Source organism: Solanum tuberosum, unplaced genomic scaffold (assembly GCF_000226075.1).
Source record: "Solanum tuberosum cultivar DM 1-3 516 R44 unplaced genomic scaffold, SolTub_3.0 scf00026, whole genome shotgun sequence".
Classification (NCBI taxonomy): Eukaryota; Viridiplantae; Streptophyta; class Magnoliopsida; order Solanales; family Solanaceae; genus Solanum; species Solanum tuberosum.
Window position 1 is genome coordinate 104,750 of NW_006238952.1, and position 24,939 is coordinate 129,688.

At 35.0% G+C, this 24,939-nt stretch overlaps 1 protein-coding gene and 1 long non-coding RNA gene across 10 annotated transcripts; both read right to left on the reverse strand.

The window, feature by feature from the left end:
- Positions 1-1,557: 1,557 nt before the first annotated feature.
- On the reverse strand, positions 1,558-17,079 carry LOC102591624 (uncharacterized). Of its 9 annotated transcripts, none has more exons than XM_015306138.1 (10): positions 16,806-17,079; positions 15,291-15,477; positions 15,070-15,217; positions 6,748-6,951; positions 6,370-6,551; positions 4,277-4,415; positions 4,036-4,203; positions 3,352-3,810; positions 2,875-2,976; positions 1,558-2,700 (listed from the first exon to the last, which is right to left on the reverse strand). In XM_015306138.1, exons 3-10 carry the CDS (start codon positions 15,121-15,123, stop codon positions 2,644-2,646), a joined length of 1,365 nt encoding a protein of 454 aa, XP_015161624.1. In that variant the 5' UTR covers positions 15,124-15,217; positions 15,291-15,477; positions 16,806-17,079; the 3' UTR covers positions 1,558-2,643. The 9 variants fall into 9 exon arrangements, with proteins under 9 accessions (XP_015161624.1, XP_015161629.1, XP_015161623.1 ...); XM_015306143.1 differs by adding an exon at positions 13,797-13,949 and having other exon boundaries at positions 15,060-15,477; XM_015306137.1 differs by having other exon boundaries at positions 15,070-15,458.
- A 943-nt stretch (positions 17,080-18,022) lies between these two features.
- LOC107059554 (uncharacterized) lies at positions 18,023-22,942 on the reverse strand. The gene is made up of 4 exons (XR_001472720.1): positions 22,531-22,942; positions 19,991-21,586; positions 19,278-19,329; positions 18,023-18,382 (listed from the first exon to the last, which is right to left on the reverse strand). It is a non-coding gene; the product is annotated as an uncharacterized lncRNA (long non-coding RNA).
- Between the last annotated feature and the right edge of the window lie 1,997 nt (positions 22,943-24,939).

Here is a 24,939-nt window from a genome sequence, read left to right on the forward strand (position 1 = left end):
TCATGATAAGTGTTAATATATAAGTTGTATCTTATATATATTAAGCATGTATCTCGCGGCCTCAACGATTATAACTAAGTCAGGAGAGAATGAGTTCATGTATAAGTCACCCGAATGCATAAGTCAGTAGAGAATGAGTTCATGTATCTATTTATAGCGCTATATCCTTTTATAAAAAGTTTTGAGTACAGGTCAGACTTCATAGATAGATACCAAATCTGAGATACCAATGAAATAATACACCAAATCTATAAAAAATCATATCTGAAAAACATACATTCCTTTCTAAAAATCAGATACACATTAAGAATCAAACTACATACTTAGATACATACATTCTGTTTCACTAAAAAATATAACAAAATATGGATACATAAATTTTATTCTGTAAAATACATGACAAAACTGAGATACATCAAAATTGACCATCAGATACATCTCAAAAACCATATACAAGATCTACCACTTAAATAATAAATGAATAATATATAGATACCTCACAATCACATTTTAAACTTCTACAGTTAAAGAAAAAAACACAATTGAATGATTAAAGTATTGTTTAGAGTTCTGCTTGAATCATCTTATTGCTAGGATTGTGCATTTGTGGTTGTATTCATTCTAGCAACAATGGAGGACCAGTAATGATGGTGAAGAACGTGGTTGGAGAGAAGGGAGGAAGACCGATACTGGAAGATGAGAATTTGAATTGTTAATGTACCTTTAATTAATGAGTTTAAATCTTAAAATAATTATTTAATATCATATTTAAGAGATTTGTGTATCTAATTTAACTTTTTAAAATATACGGTATACTTATTAAAAAACTATAGGTAAAATATTTATATATGTAGTTTATCCTTAACTTAGAGCATGAGATATTGATTGGATTATTCAAGAAACCGTAAATACCGTTGAAGTAGAAGATCGTTAAAAAAAAAACATTATGTGTTGAAAAGAATGTTAATGAATTCATTTTGTTAAGAAATCAATGTCTTGTTCTACAATTTGAAAGGCATCAAAACCTAGCTGCCATACAGTTTGATGGAGGAGGATTGATATCGACGTGGTATTGTGATTTACTTTATATAAATATCATTTTGTACAATTACTAATCAGGAATAATATTTGAATATTTGGAAAACGTGAAGGACATATTGTCCTTTTCTTATATGACTAATATTCTAACCAGATTGAAAATGTAAATATAATTATCTCAAGCACCATCAAACAAGTTAAAGAAAAGCAGAGAAGATATGCTCAGCTTTGAACTTGATATTCACTATGTCATTCAACTCAAACTATTAAGGCATTGAGTGTCAGTCTCGCCCAGGATCAAGGCTCAAAGCATGGCAACCAATCAGATACATCTGCTTAACAATATCCTTTTAACTTGTCGTCATATTTTACCTTACGAAAGGTCTCACCATTGGTTAACATCAGATTTGAAACATATATTCCCATACTAACAAACCTTTTCTTTTCATTTGATTGGAAGGTAGGGAAGAGGGGAGGAGAAAAAAGACCTCTTTCTATTAAAACATAAAGAAGCAGCTGCACCATTATCTTTCTCAAATATAACCTACAATGTTAGGTCCTCAAAATACAAAATATTTCTGCAATTGACATCATAACTAAGGCTGATGCATATGCATTATTCATATTAAGAAAATTATGACAAAGCAATTCATTAAGAGTTTATTCAGAAAAAAATTCCACACACTCGGTAAAAGAGCAAGCCAACACATAAAAAAAAAAGATATATCAATTCATCTATGTTGTTCGGACTCTTCAAAAATGTCAACGGGTCAATTTTTGGAGAATCTGACACGGGTGCAACATCAAAAGTGAAGATTCTTGCGAACTTAGCAATTCAGTGAAATCACACACACTTGATCAAGTGGCCACCAAACCCTTACTTAGCAGCCAACCAGCTCCTTGCCATGCTCTCTGAAAACCTTATCCGCGGAATCCCAAGGAAAAGATGATAGAGATGCTCATAAATCAAGAGAGCAAACGCTGACACATACAGAGACGAGGTGGAAGCATAAAAAAGATGCACATCAGATTCTTCATTGGTCAAAAGTCTTAACTTCAGTTACAACTGATAACTTCTTTATAAAATTCCATGACATCAGGATTATAGCACATATAGAGAACAGATACATTGAAGATAGAAAAACGAAAATACCCTCAACTCTTTAGCTAAATAGACAAAAGCAGAACTAGTTTCCACACATAGATAACCTCATTGGTAAATTTTATGGAAGATTCACTTTAGTAATCACTTAATGAAGGTTTTCTAATCTCATTAACTGCAAGTTAACTCAAATTATCAATAATAAACAATGTTGCAGGTGCGTTCTTCCTTTTACGTTGTTCTTTAGAGGTTTTGGGAAGTTGCTTTGCTTGGGGTGATTGAGACAGAACCCAATACCTGCACCACTCAATTTTCGTACATAATAAGCCAAAAACTAAAGGGTAGAACAAGTACTATACCTGAATCCACATAACTTCCAAACGAAAACATTCATTTTTCTATCACTTACTAGTTACTGAAGAATGTCTGATGTTATTAGCTCTAATTAATAATAATAACTGTTTTACCTCTTCTTGTGATAGGGAGTTAGTCCTTTTACATTGTTATTTAGAGGTTTTCGGGAAGTTTCTTTTCTTGGAGATCGAAACAGAACCCAATGCCTGAAAAACTCAAATTATGTACATAATAGTCCAAAACTAAGGGGTAGAACAAACACTTTACTTGAATCGACAAAAATTCCAAAACAAGTACGTTCACTTTAGTAAGCACGTACTGAAGGTTGTCCAATATAATCAACTATAGGCCAGATCAAATTAATGATAATAGATGTTTACCTTTTCTTGTGATGACCAGTTCTTCCTTTTACGTTGTTTACGTTGTTTTTTACAGGCTTTGGGGAAATTGATTTCTTTGGTGTTTGAGACAGAACCCAATGCCTGCAGAGACCAATATGTGCACATAATAAGCCCAAATTAAGGGGTAAATTAAATACTGTACTTGAGTAACATTACTTTCAAAATGAGTACATTCACTTGAGCGTAATCACTTGAAGGTTGTCTAATATAATTAAATAAGCCAGCTCTAATAAATGATACGGCAATAAATGTTGACCATTTCTTCTGATGGCGAATATTGTTCATTAGAGGCCTTAGCAAAATTGATTTCTTTGGTGATTGAAAAGGCAGCCCAATGCCCGCACAATTTAATTTGTATATAATAAGTCCAGAACTAAGTGGCAGAAATAAATGCTATACTTAAATACACAACTTCCTATAAGAGTTAAGTCAATTAATGATAACTGTTTGATTTACCTCAGCTCCTGATTCACCATTGGAGATTGCACATTTAGGTGAACTGCTTCTCCTCTTTTTAGCATCTTTCCCACAACCCTTAGAGAGAATATGGGCTTTTGATCTCCTTTCTCCACTTATCCAAGCATCATCATATCCTTCGTCTAGTTTATTCAAAAAACTAGGTTTCCAACCTCTTTTCTTTGAAGTTTGAGTAGCTTCTGGATATAGAGCCTTTTCGACTGTATTTGTGAAACCCAAGTTTTCAGGTCGCGACGTGGTCCTTGAATTGGTACTTTTCTGCTGCTTCATTGCATTTTCACGTTCTGATTCCTTTAAAGTTGTATCCGTCTCTAGAACGACATCACCGTCCTTATGCTTGTGATCATCTTTCCCTAGCAAGTTAGGTGGTTGATCTAAGAACGGAACAACTCTCTCCGGTGCAGCATGCGCTGCAAGCTCTTCGGGAGCATTTTCCACCTGTGATGTATTCGATCATAACCAAGAAAAGAGGATAAGTTGACAGAATACAGAACTTGAAAGTCATAGCAAAGATGGTCTATCACAAAATGAGCATTGCATGTTTATCAGCTTCCATTTCATTGTAAATCAGACAGGAAAAGCAGACGCGAGAATTATACAACTAAACAATCATGTATTTTACAAATAAATGCAGCATTAATTTGAATTATCAGATAGACCCACCGTAGCTTTACATTTCATTGCCTCTCTCCATGTCAATTCAACAACTTCGGAATAGTTTTTAAAGGAAATGTTGAGGGCCGTCACTGCTTTTGGAAGATATGGATGAAGTTTGACAGCACTTTCTTGAAGAACTTTCTCTCCCAGCACATAGGAACGAGGCGAAACATTCTAAACCAAAATAAGACGTAATTAAAAACAATGAGAAAGATAGATGAATAAAGTTGTAGAGGAAAAGCAATACCTGATTTTCCTTCTTAACAGTATTTATGAGGATGTTCACAAGGATGCTCAGAAACTGCATTGGAATGTTTTCACTCTCTTTTATTATCACGGTCATTATTTCCTTGATGTCCGTGAATACTTTATCAGGGTGGTCCGGCCTTAAAATAGGGGAAGAGACAAAACAATTGTCAGCCATTCTCCAGAAGAAAAAATTGGCATACTGAGAAACTGGTAGTCTTTGAACTTTATGAAGGAAAAAAGAATCCGGGTAGATTTTGACATGCTATGTACCTTACCATATAAGTTCATTTATGCTGCATTCAACATATGAAGGTACAACGGTGAATATACTGCTAAAACTGTCATATACTCCCTCCATCCCATTTGCTATAGCAGTGTTTGATTAGTATAAGTTAAGGATGTATAATTGATTTGTGATTAATTAGTGATAGTCAAATAATATCTAATTAAGAGTCAAAGAGTGATAGTTTGATAAATAAAATATCATACTTATCAGATTTCAAATCTGAATAGTCATAAATATAGAATATTTAAGAGTTGTAAAGTTGCATAGAAGAATATCTTATTTAGCAGCCGGTTGTTGAGAAATTTCAGAAAAAAATAGTGGACAAGAAGACTATATACCAAGGGAGGGAAGATAACAGTATTTATATAAACTCTCTTTAATATACCCAAATGTTTTAAATCTATCATCTTTGCATGCTTGGAAGTGTTTCAACAATTTGGAGAGTTTTTATTGTAAGTGAAAACAAGGGAAATACGAACTTCACCTAGTAGAGACTAGAGAAGGGAAGAAGATTATGGTTCCCAAATGGAGTGAGCAGGAATTAGGACACTATCCACCAATATACAATGCTTTCAGAGTAAGTTGTGGAGATATTCTACGGACAAAAATGTGCAGGCTTCATGGTTAATATGGATTAGTTTTCTGGTGAGCAGGGTAAATTCATTCGGAAGTGACTTCTCTTCATCATGAGGCTGAAGCTGCTGAAACTGTACCTACTGATTAGTTGGTGCCAGCAATGAGACAGTTTCTATCATTCCTTCTGGTCTTTCAGCCTTTGCTTCCTTTCATTTTAACTTTTCAAGTATACCAATGATCGAGATATTCATTTGGAACCAACTCTTTGGGCTAACAGCAACCTCGGAACTCGGGGATGATGGGCCCTCTCCTCTATCCTTCTCTACTTAGATACTAGATTTAGTTCGCTTGGGGCAGGACTCAATCGTGTGACCTAAGACACAAATCCCTCAACCGGTTTGAGCTAATCCCTGGAGGCTTAAGTCAAACCAATCATTGTATCTACAAATACCAACATTTAGCCTTCAGAACTCAGGAATGATGGGCCCTCTCCTCTACCCTTCTCTACTTAAATACTAGATTTAGTTTGCTTGGGGCAGGACTCAAACGTGTGGCCTAAGACACAAATCCCTCAACCGGTTCCTATTGTTCTAATCCCTGGAGGTTTTAGTCAACCAATCATTGTATCCACAAATACCAACATCCCAACTTACTTCATGTTGCCAAACCAGAAAAGAAGAAAAGCAACACTGTAAATCACCGTTGTTCTTTTCCACGTTTCCACTCCCATTTAACTAACTCTACATGTTCTGAATTGGGTATAATCAATTGATCACCTTCAAACCCCAAGCCAATTAAAACTAGAACAATTTATATTCAAAAAAGATCTCACTGAATTTCTTGCTCTCAGCTGGAGCAATTGTTCAAGGACATGAAACTGCTGAGGCACCCATATAAAAGTACTCCTAAAACAGAAATTGGCCGAGACAAAACTCTAAGCACTAGTCACAAGCAATTACTCATCTCATTCATGCGCATTCTGCTCTTTAAGGTTGACAGTTCGTAGTTTAGTTCTTTACATGTCCCAATGCACAAATAAGTAAATGAAACTGAGAAAAAGGGAAATGTAATACTTTAACTTGTGGCAAGGGCAGAGCATACATTATATTACTAGAAACAAATGAACAATAAAAGATAAAATACCAGCAAAGTTACACCCATGTGGTCGGGTTCAATTCCTCTTTCCTTTAGGAAAATTATGAATATGTATAGCATAATTGGAAATATACCTTATACCATTCAGAAAATGTTGAAACATCTGAACAATCAATGCATCTAACATGAGATCCAACATGAGCACGCATGTTCGGTACTTTGCCAGAACTTCAATAATTGAGACAGCCTTTGAATAACAGCGACCATCCAAGCAAGACAATTTCCCAAACGCCAACACTGCAAGCTCAAAAAAGTCCTGTCCACCAATTGAGCAAGAAACCAAACTATGAGCATGTATAAATGCTATTCATGTATACAAGAAAATCATAGATGCATAAATACTACAGAATCTGAACTATCAATTACATAGCAAAACAGCTTCGTTAGAAGAAAGACTCGCAACCAGTCTGACTTCCAGTTTGGGCAAAGAAAACTGTATGAGTTGTACTTGCCTCAAGTATGCTATCATTATATGGTTGATCTGGAGCTGTAATTCTCATGATCTCACTGATGCAAGATGCAACTGACACCTTCACATCCATGTCAGAATGTCGTAGAAGTCCATCTGCAACTAGTGCTTCCATTGCAGGCCGAAAAGCATCTCGCGTCGATACGGAGGGGATTTGCTTCACCAGTGACAAAAGATGCCCTAACTTCTGAAAATTGCATATACCAAAAAGAAGTGATTGAACCATGTCAAATACATCGGAAACACTTCTCTAGATAACACATGAAGTCTAGATCAGAATATCTTGTAGAAAATAAAGAATAAAGTTCAAAACTGCATCACAAGGTCAAACATCTCTCTCTTTCTTTTTTTTGAGAAAGTTAACTGGTATTATAAACAGAAGGAAGTACACCAATAGTGTGCTCCTAAGTAGTTACATCAAAAATATGAAGGAACATCCAAAACAAATCTATCACCTATATCCATTATAGACTATCTAAAAACAGAGTGATGTCCCCTATATCCTTAGGTACAGATTGAATACACCAAAAGTAGAATGTTGCTAGACAGTTCATCTTCATACTTTGGAAGGAAATGCTCTTGTTCTCAAAACATCTCTGATTTCTCTCCTTCCAAATTGTCCACCAGATGCATGCAGGGACAATCTTCCATCTCTCCTTGTGTCCTGATTGATTTCCATCCCTATTCCAACATGCTAGAGCTTCTACAGTATGTCTTGGCATGGCCCATCTAATACCCCTGAGATTAATGAACCATTGCCATAATTTTTCAGTCACTTTACAGTGTAAAAAAAGATGGTTTACTGTCTCTGTTTCAGCTTCACAAAAAAAACATCTGGAGCATAACTGCCTTCCCCTTTTCATAAGGTTGTCCTGAGTCAGAACTGCTTGATGTGCAACTAGAGGCTCCTGGTTTCTTAGGAATCAAGGCAATGAAAGTTGCATTAAAACTCTTCTCGAAAGTTTGATTGGAATGGAAAACCTGAATGGTGTTAATGATGCCTTCTCCATAACACACTGGTTGAGGCATTACATTATTCCTTCTTCCTTCTAAGACCTCTAAAGCCATATTTGTTCTTCTTCAGTAATCCTAGATACATCATGAAGTCTCAAACCAAGACTCCACTGCTCAGTCTCCTTATAAAGGCCTTCATAAAATTTCTGCACTGCCTCCTTAATAGTATCAGGGTCCTTGATGATAGCTCCATCCACCTCCAACTGTTGCAAAGTTTGTCTTTATTTTCATTTATATTATACTTTCTTCTTTTTTTTGTAGCTATTCATGGTGATCATTCCGGCAGCACTACATCTCTTTCCATTGACTATTCTTGCAGCAGCAAGCTTATTTATGGTGACCCAATTGGCTATACCACCTCTTTGGCAATGACCATTCCATCGACAATACGCCTTATTTCCATCATTCTCACAGCACCACTTCTTCCGGACCACTACTCCGACCATTGTTATTGCACAACATTCCAACATGATAATAAGATTTCATCGACAGACTTTTCTGCGGCAAGTTTACCAACGATAACTCAGTGATCGTTTATTTTTTTTCTTTGTTGCTAAAATAAACAAACTCAAGTTGGTCTCTCTACCTAGAACTTAAGGGATGCAAAGTATATAAGGATCTTCAAATTAGTGATAAGTTTTAGTAGTAAATTAGTGCGTCATATAAATTATATACAATCCCCACTATCCTCATCAAATAATCAAACGCCAAAACTTTCTTATAGCTTTCCACCCCTGATGCCCAAGGTGTTGCCTCCTGTAAGATAGTTCCTTCACATCACACATCATTCCAAAACTAACAATTGCCCTTTTCCACCGTGCAAGTGAATGAGTCCAGAGGTGTATCCAGGATTTTGGGATGAGTACACTATTATGAAAATGTGGATCTAATCGGTTTGACATTTATGTTCTTATCATTTAAACCGGTTAAAATTTTAAATTATAGTTCCAAAATTGAAATGCTTAATAAATTAAAACGACAAAAAGTGCTATCAATAACCACTTAGAGAGATGTTACCAAATTTTAGAAAGAAAAATAAAACAAGATAGATATAAAAGTCAAATTCCTAACCTCACTGAGAGGTGCACCCAATCATCGTCGCATTATATGATACTTCAAGTATGGGTTCACACATTTATATTTAACAAAAAATTAAAATATATAACACTACTATATATGATTTCGGGAGGGGAGCATGGGTTCACGTGAACCTGGGGACCCCCTCCTGCATACGCCTCTACGTGCAATCAATATGCTTTAAGAACTTGTTTCCCTCATGATCCCCTTTCATACACACATGGAACATCTAGTCTTCGCTACTCCAAGTTTCACAGTTTTATACTTCTCCATAATGTAATTTTCCTCTAGGATGAATATACACAACAACTACCCCAAGAGTGCCAATTGAAAGTAAAGTTACTCCTAGCCCCCCATCTCTTATGAGACCATCATCTCCCTCTATATCAGACTCTCCCATCCCTCTTCTCCCCGATGAGAAGCCCCTCATCATCTTGTTCTATCCATCTCAACTTAGTATGTTGCCTCTAAATTTTCTACATTAGCCAGGGCCCTTTATCCAAAACGGAAAAGTAAAGCAGAAAAGTAAAATAAGAGAATTTATGTCCGCCCTCAAGAAATTGTGTTTTGTGTACTGAGGATAAAATGAATTTTGTGATAGCCTAATCGTTATTGATAGCAAAACATTCGTGACAAAACCAAAATGGAAATATCTCAAAGCTGCAAGTTCAATCTAATATAGAATGCAGAACTTCTATGTAACAAATTAAGAAAGTTACCTGAATTGTTCCCACAAGTTCTTTGGAAGAAAATTCCATACAGTATATTTTCTGTTTGAGATCCGGTTGTCACAGTAAATATTGTTTGACAAATCATCATCATCAATATAAACAAAACGCTTCATTGTTGACCTGTATGCCCTTTTTCATGTAATAGATGCTGACTTTGAGGTTAAAGCAGCAGTTAGTATCCTTTGGGTCTATTCATTACCAAAGAAATAGAATTGTACCTGCAAAATTGACAAAAGTGATTAGGCTAACAATTACATTACAAAAACAATAAGCAATTGTAAGGAAGAGATTGGACAATGATCACAAAACACTAACAACCAGAAAATCTGACGCATCCAAAGACAAACTTAATAGGAACAAGAATTAATGCTCAAAGTTAATGGTCAGCATGAGACCGTCCTCTTAGGGTTACAATGGACAGAAGTGTACAATTTTATCTTCTAACAACAGAAAGGATGCAGTTTTATCCAGATTACTCAGGTTGATAACTGACGGTACTAATAAGACATGTGTAGACCTAAATCACGTAAACGAAATTATGTCCATAATAGTAAGTTTCATGGAACCAATGCTTGTTAGCTAGAAATAAAATATAATGAAAGAATATGTCTTATATAAGTGATATAACTAGCTTAGACTCCTTCTAGTTCAAGGAAATTCTTATGTCAATGTAGATTTAGAGAACCTTCAATTTTGAAATTTCTGTAGTTTTCCTAACAATAACAACTGCTTCTATGCCTTAGTCCCACACAAGCTAGGGTCGGCTACATGAATCAATTATTTTGAGGTATTGGAATGAAAAGGGGCCAAATAGAACAGAATTGACATAGAGGATTTTCATAGCCTACCTTAGCTTGTATGGAATTAATATTTAGATGATTCTTTATGTTGGTATCATCCCGCCCACAGCACATCCTAATAGCAGATAACTTAACTAGCCAACCATGCATTCAGCTCAACTCATGATGATATTCTTTTTATAATGGTTGTGTCAGTTATCTTGCCTTCACCTCAACTACTCCACCTACCATCTCTCACCACTCACCAGCACATATACCGAGTAACTCTACCTACCAAGACTTAGGCAGATAGGAAAGAATCACCTAACTCACGATATCATTTTTATTATTGCTCTGCAAGAATCCTTGGCCAACCCAAGCTGCAGAACTCACAAATAGCACAAAATTGAAATGGGACTACTCCAAAAACAATGTTATAATGTGAATCTACAAGTAATTCGTGCTCCTGTGGCAACATAGTCGCCAATCAGACAATAAATTCAGGGTAAACAACCACATATAAAGAAAGACAAAATGTTCAGTAAAGATGGGAAAATTACACAATATTTCTATCGAAAAACATTCGCCAATCAGACTACATTTCAGTGGTGAACCCAGTTCAATAGGACTAGGTTTCACCAAACCCACTGGTTCTAGTATGGGCTGTGTATAAATATTGTAAAGCCTACTAAAAGCTGACAAATTATCAAAGTTTGAAATGTGAACCAGCAACGATAAGCATTTCTGTTTAGTCGTGAAAGTCCTATGCGAATGATATTAAGTTATTAGACATGAGTTAGAGTCCCACAGTCTACATTTCTTTTTGTTCTTTTACATATGGTTCTATAATCTTTTCTTTTTCAAGGTAACGTACATAGGGTTCCCTTTTTGGAAATACACGAACGCTCCAACTTAGAACCCATAGCCTCCAAATCCTAGATCAGATACTGCCATGTATATGGAGCACAAAGAACGAAATTCATGAAACAGAAAAAAAAAATGACCAGAAAAGCTTATTCACAACTGCTCCTAGAGCAATACAGTCACCACCAGGACATGATTCTAGAGCAAAAAGATCCAAATTCACCGAAACAAAGAAACAAATGGAAATGCAAAATGGCAATTCTAGACCTATCTTGTTGCTAGTGTGATACTGCAGAAACCAGTCATCGCCTATCAAAGCCATGCCCCCCGAAAGCTACCTTCACCTCCTTCGGAATGGGCTTTTCGTTGTTTTTGACAAGAATTCTTGCCCATTTGAGGTGGTTGCGTAGTTCCGTCTCCTCCTCTGTTTTCACCCAACCCCCACAAAAATCTCCTACTGCTTTGAACACATTTTGTGACCACAGATGTAGAGGGAGGCCCACCAATCTGATCCAAGAATGATTGATTTTAGTTCTTGATTGAGTTGCACCCACAGTCGGCGTCCACCATTGTAGCCGTATGCTCTGGTTCATCCATAGCCATCTTCCTCTGAGAATATGCTCAGCAACAGTGATGGAAGAGAATTCAAAAAGGAAGTGATTGTGTCCCATCTCGTAGATGTTGATGCCATGAGTTTGGGTCCAGTTTTTGCTCACCCATCTACGAACTTCCGACAGGGTTGGGTTCTCAGTTCCATTTTCTGGAAATCTGCCAACGAGACTTCTCCCTAAGAGTTCATTTTGATTTTGGTCGGGTTCTCCGTCAATAATGATGGTGTTTCCTTCCTCCTCTATGATGGCTGTCTCGATCTCTCTAGAAGACCATTTGCTCCTCCTGATAGTTTCTGCATATGATATCTCTTTATCAAACATCTTGTAATTCTTACTAGGTGTCTTAAAAGCTTTGTCATTAATGAATTTTTCAATTTTGGTGGCCAAGTCCCACCAACCAGCATTGAATGTGATTTCAGGAATTATTATTACAGCTCTGTTCTTTCCTTGTATGTTGATAATGCTTATATATCTCCCTTTGTTGTTAAAGTTCCTTGCACAAAATACATTTGACACATGCTCCTGCCTTTTCCATCTTCTGACTACGTTTCCTTTCACCTTTGACGCTTCCTTGAGAATCGAACAAATCCATTCCATCGTTTTTTGACTAAAGCTTGCTTTGCTCATCATTCTTCTTCCTCTCTCAGTCCAGTCATACCATGTCTCTGCTCGAGATACATCTCTTGCTACATCAAAAGACTTGAAACCCATTCCATCCATCGTTTTTTTACTAAAGCTTGTTCTGCTCATCATGTTTCTTCCTCTCTCAGTCCAGTCGTACCATGTCTCTGCTCGAGATACATCTCTTGCTACATCAAAAGACTTGAAACCCATTCCATCCATCGTTTTTTTACTAAAGCTTGTTCTGCTCATCATGTTTCTTCCTCTCTCAGTCCAGTCGTACCATGTCTCTGCTCGAGATACATCTCTTGCTACATCAAAAGACTTGAAACCCATTGCGAAGAAGATCATATCTTCCTCCATTAACTAGTAGTATGAGGGAAGGAGTGGTTGGGAATGGAAGAAAAGAGAACAGAAGAGAGAAGATGAGGGAGGATTCCGGTGACAGAAGTTCGCCGGAGGGGGTTCTGCCCTCCTCCGTTAGGAGAGAGAAAATATTTGGGGTATCGTGCCTGGGAGCATTTTCTCAAATCATGAGTAATCAGTTCATATATTTGGCCACTTCAAAATGGGTTTACAAATATCTGACTTATTTTAAACCATAAGTTTCAAAAGTTAAACATCTCTCTCTTTCTCTCCACAGTTTTATTTCCTTTCATCCATCACGAAGCCTGATTATGTCCTTTACACAGCAAAAAGTAAACGGAGACATAGATAATTGACTTCCAGGACCAGTAAATAAGCAATGGCACAAGGAAATCCTAATGTATGATAAACTTAAGTTGAAGCACAAGAAGGAAAGCTAGTCCAAGTTCCTTCAGAATAAACATGATAGGGATTGATCGTGTTGACTGATCCTTCTTCCCTAGTTATGTGCAGGGAACATGTTGATGATAGTAGATATCACAAGTGATGCAATCATACACAGATCTTTTAATTACTAGAATGTCCTTAAAAAGAAATAGACCTCTTATAAGAGATGATCTTTCACTAGAACTGCTTATAGGAATTTCACCAGATGCAAACCAAGATCATTCTACATTATATACAAAAAAAGGATCATTTTTTACAAGATGGGAATCAAAACCTCACTTCTAAGGTGAAAAATTAGGCAGTAAACCAACTAAACTACTAAAATTTTCCAAATAAGGTGATCATTTTATCCTAGGATTAACTAACAATTGTTGACCAGAACTAGAAATAAATTTCAACTATTTTAGGAAGTCAATTATAGCTTTTCAGAATCTCATAGATAAAATTGAGCCCCCTTGGTTGCTATGTACTTTTCACTTCGTAGGTTTAAGCAGATAGAAAGAGAAAAGAAAAGGCTCTCACATCAAGTTTCTCGAGAAGCTCCTCTTTAGAAGATGGGGGTGCTGAAGCAACTCATTCCCAACTTCAAGAAGGCTTTTGTTGTGTTCCTCCTCAGAAACAGATGCACGAGACAGGGAAACCATTTCCTTTTATCACAGCACACAAAGAAGAGCACTGCAACTTTGAAACCAGGCTTTAAATTTCAAAATCCCAAAAGTACTTGTACAAAAGGACAAGAGAGAAAAGAGGGATTATATGAAAATTTGAGGCATAACTCTTTGGGCAGTAACGAATTTTTTTTCAAAGTGTGAGTATAATTGAGGTCATCTTAACTGTGTAATTTTCAGGTTTGCCCTCTTAAAATTGGGTTTCAATAAAAGGAATTCGCTTCCAAGGTTTTACTTATAAATGTTCTGCTTAGATTACAGTAATCTTTTTGATAATTTTTTTTTTTGATAAAATATTACAGTAATCTGAACAGATTAACTTCTTCTTTGACCTTTTTGTTGTTTCATTTAATCTTTCCTCCCTATATTTCTTGGACACTTCTGCTATGAATGAATACAGCCACACCCAAAGGTCAAAAGAAATATAAAGACGATGATAACAATAGGAAGCTATCAGTCTTAGACCATTCAATTTTATTTTGAAACTGGGAAGAGTAATGTTTATGGTAGTAACTATATCAACCTTTTTTTATAGAAAAAATGAGATCTCTTGGCTACAAATTGAATAGAAGAAAATGACCTTTTCATATCTCTTATGTGTAAAAATGAAGATTTCTATAGAAAGACAATAAAACTAAAATAATTTATAAGTGACTTACGAAACTAATTCTCCCTAAACTTCAAGATTTCTAATAGGAAATGTTATCAAAGAAGAAAACTAGACTTTGTACTATCTCTGGGTATCAAAATACCCAAATATATTTGCATCGGGTCTTTTGAAATAGAGTAGTGGAATGTCATCAGAACTGTTACAGCCCATTGAATTGAAATCTGCGTATGTGAATAAAAGATTTTATTCTAAAAAGTGAATATGAAAGGAGGAACTGAGTAAAACAATTCTGTCGCTACCTACAACTGAGAGGGTCCCCGTATTAAAAGGTATAAAAAGGTCAAGGAACAGAGCCTCGGCTCCTGTTCATAGACAAATTTATTTAGGTGGGTTTAGCCAAAACCATTACTTTGAATTTGAAGCATGTATAAATCTACAAAAATATTTTTTACATGGACATGCATATATAATAAACTAACTGATAAAGATAGCAAATATATTACTCACGTGCATATACACATAAGTTGCCTTTCTTGTAAACAGTTTTCACGAACAGGTGGAAAGACCACATCACGGCTTGTGTTGCCTGTGTTCCATCTCCTTAGTGGTTGCCCACATAATGATTATGTTGTATCATCCCATGCTTATCTCAAGATTGACAGACTCTGCATCTGAGATCGTGTTATACTGGGCTTTAAGGTCATACTATTGTAGCAACTCAACAGTATTGCATATGACCTTGAGCAAGGAATTAAGCTCTTGTGGATTTGCACTTGAATAGACGTACAGTTGGCTGTAAAATCACTGTAGTTTGTAGAGATGGCATCAGACACAGATGCAGTGCCGGCTTTAATCTTGTAGCTACTGAGTATAGTCATAGCATTCCGTATCTGGTTCAGAGAGTCCCTATGCCATATCACCGTCCCTGAAGATCAGTAAATTATTAGAAATGATCAGTCCAAACGTATATGATCCTATACAGAAATATGAAAAGGCAGCGAGCTAAACAAATAGTTTAGACCTAAAGGTGGCAAATGAGTGTTTATATCAAATTTAGAATATACTGAACTAAGAAAGGTAAGAGAGAAAAAAGCTAGTTAGCTTTTAATTTTACATCTCCCAGCTATACAAGGTCGATAAGCATAATCATCTCCACAGATTTGGTCCGGCGTTGCATCCTTAGCGCAATTCCGTTCTAAATAGATAGACATCATTTCTTTATAGCTTCTTCCATTTAACACAATAGTAAGACTTTTTTCTCATCATTGTTATAACTAAATCAACTCTTCTGTTATTAATCACAATTCCTACAGTTTTCAGCATATTAAATCCTTAACATACAAAGACAATCAAGGAAACCATAAGCTGAGGAAAGCTTTAATCTTCTGTACAAAAGACAAACTTGTATGGATAAGATCAATCAAAATGCTTGGAGAAGGCCAATTTATCCATCTTCCTCAGCATGTCTAAGGTTAAATATCTAAGACGTAGCCATGCACTGGCAAATCCTGCAATGGTAATTTCAGCAGTAAAGTTCTTACTGAACATTGTGATAACAAGTAACAGGGCAGATACTCAAAGCACTCAGACACTGCACCTTTACTCAAAAGGTTTGAACTTCACTAGGTGCAGAAACCTCAAATGTTTTAACGTTCAGACTAACAAATATAATCTTAAGAATATATATATATGCTGGAGGGAGCTCTAGGCATAACTATCAAACAAGAACCAGACAGAAAATGTTTCCCAGCAACACGTTCATTATTAGAGGGGCCGGGAAGAGTTTTTGAGATGTCTAATGATCAAATCCAAGACAACAGGTTTGGTTATTGAAGGATAGTAGTTAAAGGCCACTAAAGCACATATACAAACCTAAGAGGAAGCATGAACTTTGATGTGATAATACGAGAGAACCAGTCACATAATAGCACCATATCCCCGAAGTACTGGATGAGAGTTGTCCAATTTAAGTTGTTCCCCTAAAAAATTTCAGTAATTTTTTGTACTGTAGGAAATGTGCATAGCATAGTTTACCCAAATTAATGATTCCTCACAAGTCAGAGACCTAACAGTTTTCTTGATTTTCTTGATCATACAAAGAACAGTTTCAGGCAGAGGCAGAGAGTATTTGTGACGTATTACAAGTTTTCAAAGTCAAAGACCGTGATCTTTATTCAGAAACAGACTAATAGATCACAGACCAAAATACCGCCCACTGGAAGCTGTATGTATCAATTGGAAATCCTCAGTTACCTTTAAATTTCATGATGCCAACATGCAATTATTCAACTCTTTAGACCCTACCCATACTGATACTGATACGGAACCCTAAGAATGAATTGACGCAGTTGCGAACAAACATATTCATGTTCTTTAAATTTCAAGAAATATTCATAAGGAGACATGAATATGTTTATTCGCAACTGCCGCCATATTGAATCACTTGTTGGTATCTTCAACCCTAGCAATGCATTGATGCACTAGATATTCATTAGGAGAGAGAGAGAGAACTGATAGGAAGATAAATTGATGAGGACGACTCTCGGAAGCGGTGTTTTATATGGAAAAAACTACCACGCGTTAAAAAAAAAAAAAACTTGGAAATAAATACACGTCATGTTTGTTTAGTAAAGGTTAGTAGAGATTTCTCATCTTATTAGTAAGTTAATTTAAGATTTTAGTAGTGCATTGACAAGGTCTTTTCATTCTGGGTGCAATTTATGAATTTGTTTGCCAAAATCAATTTTGGTGCGAATTATTGAACTGAATCGAAATTATCATATCAAAGTTGGATTTAATCCACAAATTCACCACTAAACTTTCTTTTTTCACGCATATATTGGTGGTATGGACCCACCCCTTGGCTAATTACGAGGGGAGTGATCCAGATGGAAGAGAAAGATTACTAGAGTTGGTTTGTGTTACATGCGCAAAGATTCAGTAGAAGATGTGAACTTATTCTGCCTCTCTCTCGTCATTACATATATAAACTTTTCTGCTTCTTTTTCATAAAATTTGCCATAAGAACAATCAACATATTCAGTAGCAATGTGAACTCTCTTGCTGGTTTATTTAGCATCGGCTCTCTTGAACTCAAAGAATAAAGATAAACCACTTTACTAATGCTGCAGCATAAAGAAAACTACAAAATGGGGGCCTGTTAACAACCCCAGCCAAACCCTGAAAAACAAACTACAAAAAGAGCGATAATAATTTTAATCAGAAGAGTCTAATCAGATAGGAAAATACTAGTGCATTTGACAGCCACAGATCACAGCTCACCTACAAATGGAGCAGCCATGGTGTGAGGACAGAGCAAGTGTGAAAATTTGGGCATTCTTTTACATCTCTTTGCTGCCATACAAAGGTAGCACTTGTCACAACCCGTTCTCTAAACAAAGCCGTGACCGGCACCAGTGCCTTACTTGACCCAGCGAACCGGCTTGACTATTCTAACTTGTACGTTCATATCACATGCCCCACATGCATATAAAAATAAATAACTAATCTCTTTGTTAGAACCTTCAATTCAACAGTTCTTAAAATAATTCAAATAAAAATTGAAATCTATAAATACTAAAATGTACTTAAAATAATCCGAAGTAAAGTGATCAACCATAACCCAACTAAAAATATGTCTATACTGGAGTGCTAAGAGGAAAGCACAAGACAGAGATTTCCTGGCTAATCTCCAAAACAAATACCGGATAAATGAATAAAATTGTCTAACTGAAAGAGAAGAAGCTCCACGGTCAATGACAGAGCTCACCAAATAAACTTCTAGAATAAAGCAACCTATTTCGTAATCTGCTCGTCTATGACACCTGCATCTACATTAGGTCAATGTAGGTTTCACAAAGAGAATGTCAGTACACGACTAATGGTACTCAGTGAGTCTCAACATTCTCCTCACTAAAGTCGCTAGGAGACCTCGAATAAAAAAATGAGGGTAATGAAGGGATAAGAGAGGAAACACGCCACAATTCATTCTAAAGTATTATACAACCATGAGGCAGGAAACAATCACCTAAAACTTATAGCTTAGTTCATTCTTTTCATTTTTTTTGAGTTGTTTCAGTCAATTGAACGTTTATTAATTACGCCCAGCTCTGGTAATTAGTAACTCTTTGTACAGTTACCATTTATGATATGCCTCGTTAAAACAAGATTAGTAACCCTTTATATGGTTACCATTTATCAGAGTTCGCATTAAGGTTTCAACATTTTAACTTTATCATAATCATAGCAGCTACACATTTTGTACAGTTATATTAAAACACTTTGAAATTTAAAATCACTGAAGCACTATTTAACATTTAGCTAGATGACAGCACTGGAAAAAGGCCATTTATTCTTGCAAGCCTAACTTTTCTTGACTCTGGCAAATACACGTCACACTGGAGACAATGGTGCTACCTGGAACGATTTGGCATATCCCATTCCTTCTATCTTAAACTTTGGATTGTTTAGAACTCCAATGGTTGGAGCTGATATATGTGGTTTTCAAGGAACACTACTGAAGAGCTTTGCCGTATCCAAAATCAAGAATCACATTAGTCTAGAGAAGTGGGACATTATGGCTTGGTCACGTGGACAGACTCACGATAAGTAAATGGGAGCTTACTCGTTCCAATTAAACTCACATTAACCTTAAGAAACATTTAATCAAACACTTCATAGACATGACTTCGTAAGGAAAACTTTAATAAGAGCAAGTACTCTCACCTTCTTCTTTTTCCTTATATGACGAGATGAATCAATAATGCAACCAAGGCGCCTGCACATTCACAATTTATGTAAAATACTTATCAATCACTAATATTGTTTCACATCGATAATTGAGAAAGAAATAGCTTTGAAGTATAACATAAACTTTATGAAATTTAAAATGTGACATAGTATCTTATCCCAAAGCTCAGAAGAAAACATAGTACTTTTAATGACTTTGTTTTTGCATTACGTGAAGTGTCCCAGTAGTCTGCTGATGCATTAGAAAAATTTACTGAAATTTGAACCATTGTACAATTAACATGGAATACAATCAGCAAACATATCAAACGCCCACCAAAATTGCATGGACATTCTTCTTTTACTGGGTTTTATTTCAAAAGTTCATTAATACTTCAAAACGGAAAAAAAAAAAAGAACTTCAGTACAAAATAAAACTATTTTGTTGATTTATTGTTCACATACATCGGTGCTTGACTTTTAGTTGTTTTCAAATTTACCACATAAAGAAATCCCTTATCAACAAAAATGCTAGAAAGGAACTGTAAATAACTTGAAAATGAAGTATTAACTACTCATGCCTATTGTTTTTTTCAATAAAAAGCAAAAGAAAAGAGTAACTCCCAACCACATTCTGAAAAGGGAAGCTTGTTTGTCAGTAAATAAGGCACGCGACGAAAAGATCTCTAAAAGCTATCAGCTTGACGAACCTTGTATTGCACACATCCAATTATGTTAACTCTCTGAAATCTGTATATCGGCATTGCAAGGTTTCTTGTTAACGGGAGTGACGATGTTGCAACCAAAGATCCTCAACTAGCTCCTGATAATAACAAATCCAAATCTCCCCAAATCAGGCTGCTAAGAGGCTGAGCAATGACATCTTCCAGCAGTAGCAATAAATATAGACGTGTAGCAAAGAGAAACATCATTCTTAAATATAAAAGTAACCATTTGCAGAACTATAGAAAGTACTAGATATTACAATAAGGTTGTTCCAATTTTACAACTATATTTAAGAGAACATCATTTCTTAGATTTTTTTCTGCAGAATTTACTTTCCTATTCTAAACTCATCATAAAGTTTAAAATTTAGTATAATGCACAAAATATCAAGTATTCAATAGCTTAAATTATCTCTCTCCACCCTCTCCTTTATTTCTATTAAACTGTTCTAAGGTTTGCTTGCATGTGTTTGTCAACTATACTTGTTGAGAGTTGAAATAACAAAGATTTAGAAAGGCATAAAACAAAGGCACTTCATTAGCTTCTTCGTTCGTTTCTCCTCCTACCTTGCTACATGTCTAGGTTCATCGTTGCTGCTAGAACATGTCGTCGCTCTACAAGAATGATGAACCTTCATCCGTATGCTCAACCTTCCGCCTCTAAGCAGCCTGGTCTGAGGATGGTTCACTGGGAGTTTTGAATTTGTTATTATCAGGAGATGGTTAAGTTTCTTTGGCTGCATCTTCACTCTCTTTAACAAAAAACCCTGCCAAGGAATGCCGATATATAGATTTCAAAGATAACATAATTGGATCCGTACTATACAAGTTTTAACTCCCAACCCTGCTTGACGAACCATGCATTGCACACATCCAATTATGTTATTTCTATGAAATTTATACATCAACATTGCTTGGCAAGGTTTCATTTTAAAAGGAGTGACGATGCTGCAGCCAAAGAAATTCAACTAGCTCCTGATAATAACAAATCCAAATCTCCCATAAGTCATTCCCAGATCAGGCTGCTAAGAGGCTGAAGGTTGAGCGTACGGATGAAGGTCCATCACATTCTTGTAGAGCGACAACATCTTCCAGCAGCACCAACGATGAACCTGGACGTGTAGCAAGAAGGGAGGAGAGACAAACGAAGAAGCTTATGAAGTATCTCTATTTTATACCTTTCTAGATCCTTGCTATTTCAACTCTCAACAAGTATAGTTGACAAACACATGCAAGCAGCCTAAAACAGTTAAACAAAAACAAAGGGAAAGGTGGGGAGAGACAGTTTAAGTTATTGAATATTTGATATTTTATGCATTTGACTAAATTTTTAACTTTATGATAGAGTTTAAGATTTAGAATAGGAAAGTAATATTGCAGAAAAGAATCTAAGAAATGATGTTCTTTTTAATACAGTTTTAAAATTGGACCAACCTCATTGTATTATTAAGAGAAAAACATTTTGTACTTTAAAACAGTCCTTCAAATGATTACTTTTATATCTGAAAAATGAAATGCTTCTACGGATGAAGGTCCATCACATTCTTGTAGAGCGACGACATCTTCCAACAACAAATGAACCTGGACAAATAGCGAGAGACTTTAAGATTACAGTTGACCATCCTATTCCCTCTTCTCTGCCCCGTCCAGTTAATTGGGGGTCCAATGTATGCCGGTATGTCTTCATGATTCAAACAGAGCAAATCTTTAAAGGAGTTATCTAGTTCCTACAATAGACAAAATGTTTACCTACTTCTATAATTGACATCATAACTGAGGCTGATGCATTATTCATATTCAGAAATTTATGACAAAGCAATTCATTCAGAGTATAAGGAAAACCAGGCATCAAATTTATCTAACAAACAACCCTTCCCCTAAAAAGTTCTCTATTGTATCAAGATAAAATCAATCTAATATAATAGGGCACAAAAAGAGGCAAAAACACACATTTACTAGATTAAGAACAAAAAGTTTCTATTTGGAGGCAAAAAGCATCCTGATATATAAGGAAAATCAGGCATCAAATTTATCTAACAAACAACCCTTCCCCTAAAAAGTTCCTATTGTATCAAGATAAAATCAATCTAATATATTAGGGCACAAAAAGAGGCAAAAACACACATTTACTAGATTAAGAACAAAAGGCTTCAATTTAGAGACAAAAATGCATCTTGATACATAAGGAAAACCAGGCATCAAATTTATCGAACAAACAACCCTTCCCCTAAGAAGTTCTTACTGTTATCAAGATAAAATCAATCTAATATATTAGGGCAGAAAAAGAGGCAAAAACACACATTTACTAGATTAAGAACAAAAGGCTTCAATTTAGAGACAAAAATGCATCTTGATACATAAGGAAAACCAGGCATCAAATTTATCCAACAAACAACCCTTCCCCTAAGAAGTTCTTACTGTTATCAAGATAAAATCAATCTAAAATAATAGGGCACAAAAACACACAGATAAAACTAGTATTTTATATTTAAAGAACATGAGAAAGATAAAAAATGAATCTTTACATCAAGAAGACTGATGAGCTCTTCAGTAGAATGAGGAAAGTTGATGAGGCTATTCCCACAATCTTTTAGCCCATCTTCAATTTCTTTCTGGGAAGGAGCATTCACTCTCAGTCTCAAAACCTCAAGAAACTTGTATAAAAATTTGCCCTTTCAAGAACCCCAAAAATAAATAACATCCTAGGAAGAAAATGCAACCTCAGACACAACAAATGCTGATTATATACAAATGGGGTTTGTGTTTGGGAGCAAATTTAGGGACAAAATTGGCATACATAAACCACTCACGTTAATTGCATTTTTTTCTCAAATTTTGAGTTTGAAATTCACAACTTTTTTCAGGGTGTTTGTGCTTTTCTCGTGTACTGTTTGCTTAATTTGGCATTTGCACTCTACGTGGCTCTGTAGAAGTGCAAAAAGACACCAATTTTTTTGTTTCAAGAAAGGACCTTTTTAAGACACAGAAAAAGAGACACACTTTATTTATTGGACTGTTTTGTCCTTCGAACAGTGAACTTAAATTACTTGAATGGTGGTCTTTTTCTATTTTAAAAATGTCTAAAATTGGAAAACTCAAACTTTGATTTCTTTGTATTTTGTTCTCTTTTTTTTTTTATTGGAAAAAATAGTTTTGACTATAAAAATGGAAAGGAAAAATCCTTTTGTCCAAAAAATTTGGTCATAATGGTAGAATAACATATTTCACACTATATTATTTTACCTTTTTTGAAAAAATTTACCCTTTTAACTTTAATACCTTTTAATTAAAAAAATAGGAAAAAAATCAATTTATTTTAAAATAAAAAAGATTTTATAGACTTTTTAAATTTCTCATCATTTAGCATTACCCAATTGGAAAAACTTTTACTTTCATTGCATACACATTTGACTAGGTGTTGTCATTAATAATGAAAGGTAAAAAAATCAACACATTTTAATGGCATATTAAGTGTGATAATTTATTATTTTCTAAATAAAATAATTTCGATGGAAGTTATTATTATAGAAAAATTATTCTTCTAAATAAAACAATTTCAATGGAATTTAAAATAAATTGTATTAATTGTGTTTTTCACTCAATGTCTGATATTTTATATTAAATTCTCGATTAGCTTGGATTCGCAGAATGAAGCATTTCCTGTTAAGAGTTTTTTCAAATTCAAGAATCAAATTCAAGACATCTGATTAACGATTGATGAATCATATACATCGCATTGTTTATACTAATATTGACTAAATTTATTGAGATAATCCTATTATTTAATTTTTTTATAGATGGTGTGAGTAGGGGTGTCAATGAGACGATTCGATTGTTTATTTTTAAAAAATTATGTCATCCTAATTATCGGATATTATATAATGTATAACCAAAATTATATTTTTTTTAAAATCATATCATATCGGTTTCTCTTCGGTATTAGTACAAGTCAGTTAATTTTGTTTTTTTGTTTTTAAAATAACACCTCAAAATACGTTATTATCAATATATTTCTTTCGCAAGTATGTTCTCGAAGAAGCACTTCAATTCTTCACCAAGAAGTCAAGAATGTAAAACCTTGTTGCCGTATTGTTTGATCTTAAACATTTAATAGGAGTGCTTGTATAGATTTTGTCGAATTGTTTGATGAAGTATCTATTATAGTCTCTTTTAATTTTAAACATAATTAAGTAAATGCTAATTAAAGAGCAAAGATCTAAAGTCGATAGTCACCATAGGCCTAGGACTTAAGTTATATTATTTATATTTGAAAAATATTATAAAATATATTTATATATTAAATTTAATATATTATTAATATATAAAATATATTTATATATACGTAAGATTATTCGTTCCAGTTCGGGAATTTTTCGGATTTTTTTATAAATTAAAAAGATCATTCCTATTGTTTGGGACTATTATACACTTAAATAAAAGTTCACGATTTTATTTAAAAAATAATATAAATCGATTCGATTAGGTTCGATGATTTTTCATATTCTTTTGACACCCTTAGGTAAATTTACCAGAGTAACATCAAACAAAGGTACCATGTTGGAGATTGAAACGGAACACAATGCATGCAAAACTCAAATTATGTAAATAATAAGTCCAAAACTAAGGGGTAGAACAAACACTTCACTTCACTTCACTTCAAAACAAGTACGTTCACTCTAGTAAGCACGTTCTGAATTAAGGTTGTCTAATATTATTAACTATAAGCCAGATGAAATTAGTGATAACAGATGTTTACCTCTTCTTGTTATGGCCAGTTCTTCCTTTTATGTTGTTTTTTACAGGCCTTGGGGAAATTGATTTCTTTAATGTTTGAGACAGAGCCCAATACTTGCAGAGACCAATTTAAACAGTTGTCACGAACAGGTTGAAAGACCACATAGCGGTCTGTGTTCCACCTCCTTAGCAGTTTCCCT

Coding starts and splice junctions, on each gene's coding strand:
- LOC102591624 (XM_015306137.1), bottom strand. CDS start 15,123: ATGTGGTCTTTCCACCTGTTCGTGAAAACTGTTTACAAGAAAGGCAAC. Junction 6,552..6,747: donor ATAATGATAGCATACTTGAG/GCAAGTACAACT, acceptor ATTGGTGGACAG/GACTTTTTTGAGCTTGCAGT. Junction 4,204..4,276: donor CTGTTAAGAAGGAAAATCAG/GTATTGCTTTTC, acceptor ATTTTGGTTTAG/AATGTTTCGCCTCGTTCCTA.